Source organism: Aplysia californica, unplaced genomic scaffold (assembly GCF_000002075.1).
Source record: "Aplysia californica isolate F4 #8 unplaced genomic scaffold, AplCal3.0 scaffold00369, whole genome shotgun sequence".
In the NCBI taxonomy this organism is placed as follows: Eukaryota; Metazoa; Mollusca; class Gastropoda; order Aplysiida; family Aplysiidae; genus Aplysia; species Aplysia californica.
Genome location: NW_004797639.1, coordinates 71775 through 79211, shown reverse-complemented (window position 1 = coordinate 79211; position 7437 = coordinate 71775). Strand labels below are relative to the sequence as shown.

Genomic DNA, 7437 nt, shown 5'->3' with positions numbered 1-7437 from the left:
TTCCCCACTTGAGAATCCAACTTGGATCTCCTGAGTGCGACCATGAAGCACTTACTAGCCACCACACCACAGATGCCAGTAGTGTAAAAGAGAAACACCCAGAACCATTGTTGACAACCCCACCCCCCCCCCCCCCCCAAAAAAAAAAAAAAAAAAATTATAAAAAAAAATTATAAAAAAATAAAATTGCAGAATTATTACTCAACTCTCCTTCCCCCTTCCCCCTCCTTAAACCAAAGAAACAAACAACCAAACAGATTATCCATTGCTGATATACAACCAGACAACGCCAGTAATCCCACAGCCCCTTGTGAATTTTAACCCGAGGAGCTGCCCAACCGACTGATGCGAGAAAAGTTATCACATGATTTCTGTAACAACTTTGGCAAGGATCAAGCATAAGGAGTGAAGAATTCGAAAACTTTTGAGTGGAAAAAGAGTACATAATTTTCAGACACGCAATCAAGATCCTGGCACATTTATTAGGGACACACAAGCGACAAGGTGGAACTATCTACGATGACCAGACGTGTGCAAAATTTTTCCAAAGCCATTACAACAATCTTTACAGCATGTGGCTTTAACAGTGTGACAGCATCTAGCTTGAAAAAGTATAACAGTATTTTATATGGAAACAAACTTTACAGTTCTTTCATAGAACAAATTTTTAAAGTATCTGGTTTGGCCAAAAAATATGTTTATTCACATGGCCAATAAATTTGTTGTGAGCAAGGATTGCTTAGCTGGAAACGAACAACGCGTAAAAAAAAAGGTAAAGGAATGGTCGCCGGTTTCATAGGTAATGGTGAATGTCAGAGTGACATCAGCATATCGCAAGTGTCAGTGACATCATTTCAGTGTGTGGCACAAGTGTCAGTGATATCATGTCAGTATGTTTCACAAGTGTCAGTGACATCGTGTCAGTGTGTGGCATAAGTGTCAGTGACTGTGTGGCACAAGTGTCAGTGACTGTGTGGCACAAGTGTCAGTGACATCATGTCAGTGTGTGGCACAAGTGTCAGTGACTGTGTGGCACAAGTGTCAGTGACATCATGTCAGTGTGTGCACACATGTCAGTGACATCATGTCAGTGTGTGGCACAAGTGTCAGTGACATCATGTCAGTGTGTGGCATAAGTGTCAGTGACATCATGTCAGTGTGTGGCATAAGTGTCAGTGACATCATGTCAGTGTGTGGCACAAGTGTCAGTGACTGTGTGGCACAAGTGTCAGTGACTGTGTGGCACAAGTGTCAGTGACATCCTGTCAGTGTGTGCACACATGTCAGTGACATCATGTCAGTGTGTGCACACATGTCAGTGACATCATGTCAGTGTGTGGCAAAAGTGTCAGTGACATCATGTCAGTGTGTGGCATAAGTGTCAGAGACATTTTGTCAGCTGTGTGCTCAATTTATGTGTTTTATGACATCATTTCATCACATTTTTGAGATGCCAGAGACACTGTTGGAGACTGGGTCAAAGCTCTGGGTAGATGGACACCACACCGAAGCAGATGTTAGACAATGATGTTGGGACGTCTATCTCAGCTGGCCTCCGCAATGTAAGGAGACAGACCAGATGGTTCGGTTCTTTTTTGCAGGTCTGTACCCAAGGAGGGCCAAATGTGTCCAGCGAGAGGGCTGGGAGGGGGTGGGGGTGGTGAGGGTTGGGTGGTGGGTAGTGAGTAGGGGTGGGGGTTGGTGGGTTGAGAGGAGGAGAGGATACAACAGAGCTGGACACAACACTGGCCGCAACAATGGAGAGGGGTTGTGATGAAAGTAACACAGCAATATCGCAAGAGGAACTTTGGTTTCTTTTTTTTTTTTTTTAATTGAAAGTGTTTTACGCCTCCATCAAGACACTTTGTGTCACGACGCAGTGGAATCAGGCTCTTGTCAATTTTTGGACATGTAGATTTATTGGTATCATTTTAAAGCTTGTTCATTTGTCTTGCTTCCGATGAAGAAAACACTCATCAGTCATGAATAGAAGTTGAGAGAATTGCGATTGAAGAAGGTGGGGGTCGCCTAGTTTCAGAGGTAAAATTAACGAGAAAATGGCTGCAAAAGTTTCAAAAGCTCGACAGTCCTTAGAAACTGTAAATTTACATTTTTTGTGCCTTTAATCAATGATTTTCAGAAAAATCAACAATGAGATGTGTTTTTAAAAGGACATGAAAGGCGTTGAGCCAAAAAACAGCAAATTCAAAATGAAATTGCCAAAAGCCTAGAAAAATGCCAGTTTCTTTGATTTGATTATTATGACGAGCGCCTGATTTTACCACGATGCCTCACGGATTCCTCTATTTCTTCCACTGTTAATTTGTTGAGCGAGATTAGTCATTGACTTTAATTTTGTCCACAGTCCAACATTCGGCGCCGCTGTACCCTTAGTCTCCATTATTAAAAAGAGAAAAAATGTCAAGGGAGTTATTAAATACCAATATCGCTCTCTCTCTATCTCTCTCTCTCTCTCTCAGTCTCTCTCAGTCTCTCTCTCTTTCTTCCTCCCTGAAAACACCACGACAAGATTCTGTCCTGTTAATTTACAAACTGTTCTGAGACAGAAGCAGAACAGAAGACTTGTCTATAAATAGCGTACTCGAGGCAAACAATGCTTCTGTTCATCCTATCATCAACACTCTTAACCCTTTCTCATTCCCACTTTCTCTACATCCTTTTCTCACACTTTCGCTGCGCAGAAAACAACCAAACGAACAATTCCCTCTCCGCCTTTTAAAAAACACATCATAATAACGACCAAACACACACTACACAAACGGTTTCAAATCTAATCACTCTCCTCATCTGGTAAACTTTTTGAAAATGTTTCTGCTCTTGTTCAGAAATCCTCCTTTTTTCTTGGGCTTCTCGTCCTCCGAGGGGCTGGCGGGGCTGGTCTGTCCTCCGCCGTCTGCTTTGGTCACTTCCGGCGTGGCAGCCGACGCCCCCGGGGTCTTGGCCGGGCTCCCGGACTCTGAGCCTGTGGCAGGCTGGTCACTCACTTTCGGAAGCTGGAGGAGAAGAGATGGAGGGTAACATTCTTGCTGAATAAATCATTAATATAACTCTTAAAACAACAACAACAACAAAAACCTATGAAATATAAATCTAAAAAAAAAAAAAAAAGAACAAAGTCATAAAATACAAATCTAACAAAAGAAGCACCCCCTCCCCCACCCAAAAAAAACCCAACAAAAAAAAGACAAATAAAAAACCGACAATACCAATAGCGTAGTCTTCTAAACACTTTCTTTTCCCCCAAAGATAAATGGGATAAAAACCAAAGGATACCAAACACAAAGCAGGATACTGCACACATCTAATAAGATGCAGAACTGTAATAAGTTGATTCCAGTATTTTTGTTTGTAATACTCACAGCGTATATTTCTGGTAAAAACACGTTATATGATGACAGCTTCCCATTGCCCTTGTTTCTATTTACATGTAATTCAAACATGACTCTTCTTCTTCATATTTTAATATTATTATTAATATCGTCAACATTATTATAATCCATTTTTATTAGACTGATTGATGACGATGATGATGATGATGACGATGACGATAATGATGATGATGATGATGATGATGATGATGATGATGATGATGATGATGATGATGATGACAATAACCTCGTAGGCAATGATGATGATGATGATGATAGTGATGGTGATAAAACGCAATCAGATTTATGCAAGCTAAGATAAAACATGAAAACAAGTCAAAATTTACAAGAACTGAAGTCTCTACAAGCTGTCAAATTTGCGTGAAAAGTAGCTCGTTCATGATAAACAGTGCGTCCGAAATCATCTTCAGAAAGCTAGATGGCTAACTAAAAGATTGCACATGCAGTGACAATATTAATAGTATAACAACATGAAAGTTCAAATTACTACAGGCAAGATCAATGTGATAGTCTAAAACAGTCTTATAATCTCCGTATTATTACCTTTGAATGAGACAAATTATGTTGTTTGTCTCGAGAAAGCACCCAAACCGACACATAAATCTTAAACGGCCATACATAATATCCCATCTGTGATTTGGCTGCTATAATTGTAAATTGGTCGCTTTTAAGCACAAGGGGACTATCCCGAAAAATGAAGTTTTGAGAAAACTAAAAGTAAAGTTTTTGCCCCTTGTTCAGGTTCTTTTAAAGACATGGGGAGTTTTCTCTATAGCGAAACAAATACACACACCAATGAAACCAAACTTCTCCTATAGGTAGAACAATGCCCACTTTTGGTGCAGGTCAAGACTTCTGGAAACCCCCAAAATCTGGGTTAGCCCGCTTGTCCTTAAAAGCGACAAATTGTGGTTTATGTTCTCCTTAAGAATTAGGAAGAAAGAAGAAAGGGAGTGACAGAAATGGTCTCACTGACACAAACTTGAGTGGCAAGAGAAGTAAATCGACACAATAATGGTCATTTAGTGCTGGGAAAAAATAAGACAGACAGACAGACGGACAGAATTGACACGAGGAAAGTAAAAAAAAAGAGTAGGACCTACCCGTGGCACCCTCTAACCACCCGCTACATAAAAAACATAATATGAACAAATTATCCTAATACAAAATAGATAATTTCAGTTGTAAATGGATTATAGCCTTCACTTGTCAGTGTCAGCTTATGTGAGGAAACATTCCAATGACAACAACCAGCTTCACAGAAATGTATTGCATCTTCTTCATGGCATTGTATATGATTGAATTGCATCTTTCTCATTTGCAAATTTACCACACTATTCCGTCTTTATCAAAATTCATCTTACCATTTTGCATTGTAAAAAATTGTATTTAATATAACAGTATTGTGTATTCCCACTGCAGTACATCAATATCATACTGCATCTATAATCTATATTATTTTGCGTCTATAATCTATATCATATTGGATCTATAATTTATATCATATTTATATATCATTATCATTTTGCATCTATAATCTATATCATATTGCATCTATAACGTATACCATATAGCAGTGTTATCCTCTAATTAAGTCTTCATTGTATTTCATCTTCATTGAACTACTTCTATTTCATAATCAACCTCATCACATGGTATCTTTATCATTATAGTATTGTATCTTTATCACAGTTTCTTTCTCGCACAACATCGTTATTGAATTGCATCTGAAGCGCTTATCGTCTTGCATCCTGATGGTACTGCATCTAAATTGTATCGCAGAGCAGGCTGACAGTACTGACAGTCAGTAGTGACAATAATCAGAAAGTTTTTGTGGACGACTTGGCACATTTATCTGTTACACTAACACAACAGCTTAGTACAGCACACAGCACACACCATATTGACAGCTGTTTTAACTATACCAGAATACTAATTCGGGTCAGCATGGTTCAACGACCACAGAGAGGAAGAAGGCAACACATCACACACAGTGGAAAGACTGAGGGAAGCTGGTGTGTCTAGAGGGTCGGGGAGAGACAGCAACCTGCGTGGAAAAGCCAGAACAATATCCCACCAGCTGATAACTGGCACGATCTGCAAGCAAACCCTTTCATGGATCCTGGAGAGGAGGGAGGAGCAGCTATGGCATTGTGCCGCCTGCAATGATGCCTATTCCCCAACTCCAAGTAAGTAAGTAAGTAAGTAAGTAAGTAAGTAAATAAGTAAGTAAGTAAGTAAATAAGTAAGTAAGTAAGTAAGTAAGTAAGTAAGTAAGTAAGTAAGTAAGTAAGTAAGTAAGTAAGTAAGTAAGTAAGTAAGTAAGTAAGTAAGTAAGTAAGTAAGTAAGTAAGTAAGTAAGTACGTACTAATTTGGGTCAAAGAGAAAACACACTGACGACCAAAATAATTATAATAGACTGCCGTCTGTCAATGGCTGACTGACAGTGACCACCAATGCCTATGCAGAGGATTTTCTTATGTACGTGTTTTATGTCCCCCGAAGAGATAACTTAGATCATTCAGGAGGTATTAAAAATATATTCTAAAAATAAAAAAAAGATTCAAAGCAAACTTGGATCGAGAGAGACAAGTGCCTAATCGCTACACCTGCTACAAGTCAAAGAGCCTTACATATACATGTATATAACTAGCTGGACCCCCTTTCGATGAAAGGAATGATCGGAGCATTAACAATAACATCATTGGCCTACTATATTTACATTCTACTGGAATGGAGCAATAAACTTTGAGTTTGAGAGATGCACAAAATTAGAAGGTCTAGATAATAATATAGAGATGTATAGATTGATTCCTTGTTCCGCTTTCGTGGTTGTACACTCCAGAATTTCAAAGGTGTGGGATTAGTGCACGCACTCATTGTGAACGGAAGCCTCACTTGTTTACAATGGCGTCTTTGAAGACGGACTTTCCCAAGATTAGATCTAAACGAAACTAATGAAAAACTGAAAAATAAACTACAATGACTTCAGACTCCCCAGTAAAACTGTGCACCCTTTAAATGATTCTGAACCACTGTTATTTTTTTAATTTTCAAATTCGAAAGTTGAGTGGTTTCGAAATTTTAGGCGGCGAAAGTGAAGAACTTTCACAAATATAATATGCATAGATCTAGATAATACACAAGATTCACTGTCGAATTTTTAGACCCTACTGAGCACAATTTGATTAAAGTGAAGCTTCAATTTTTGCTCGATAAATACCTATACTTGTAGTAATTCTAAGCACAGAATCACAACTCTCAAAACAGATAATTAATTGCACACTGTCCAGCATTGAGCGAGGACGTCCTTAACACTTTAATTTTGTATAGTTAACGACTGCCTTACTGAAAGCTGGACAAGGGACAAAATAAAAACCAGGTAGTGGCGTACGAGTGGAACCCCCACCCCACTTGTAGGAGAGCTGCAGCCCTGCAGGATGGACAGCAACCTTATTCATACCCCCCCCCTCCCTCCCTTCCTTCCTTCGGGGTGGCTCAAAACAAATCAGCACGTCAATGTATAAGCACTAGCTAACATTAATTTACACGTAACATTGAGAAACACGATATAACACAGTAAGTGGTACTTTTTACGGCAAAAACACGTGAAATACCACTATAGATTTACAAGAACATCAGACAAACAAAATTTATAAGCGGTGAATGTAGGAAGGTCGGGAATAAATGAAAGAAGGAAGAGGTTGCACTGAATATTATAGGAAAGTCGGGTACGTAGGAAAGATGGGAGAAAGAGGCGTTGTACTAAATATTACAAAACTAAATTATAACCCGAATAATCTCAGCACAAATATTTAGCTATGTTATGATCAATAAATATAATAATCATTAATATTAGTGATATCATTGTTACACCCTTAGACGGGTTGCGTCCCTTGCTGATGTGAAACAGCTGAACAACTTGCTGCAACCGATGTGCCAGCTTAATACGGGGTGTCCATTGGGGGATTGGGTCGGGTCGGTTTGCTAGCCAGATTGAGGGCGCAAAGCGGCTATCGTGGCACT

General features: G+C 39.3%; 1 protein-coding gene across 1 annotated transcript in view; it reads right to left on the bottom strand.

Moving 5' to 3' along the window:
* Positions 1 to 1834: 1834 nt before the first annotated feature.
* LOC101850661 (RIMS-binding protein 2) overlaps positions 1835 to 7437 on the bottom strand; it is a gene marked incomplete at its 5' end in the record, with an annotated part of 58969 nt that continues 53366 nt past the window's right edge. The window contains 1 exon segment of the mRNA XM_013085380.2: positions 1835 to 3014. Coding sequence (XP_012940834.1) covers positions 3002 to 3014 — 13 coding nt within the window.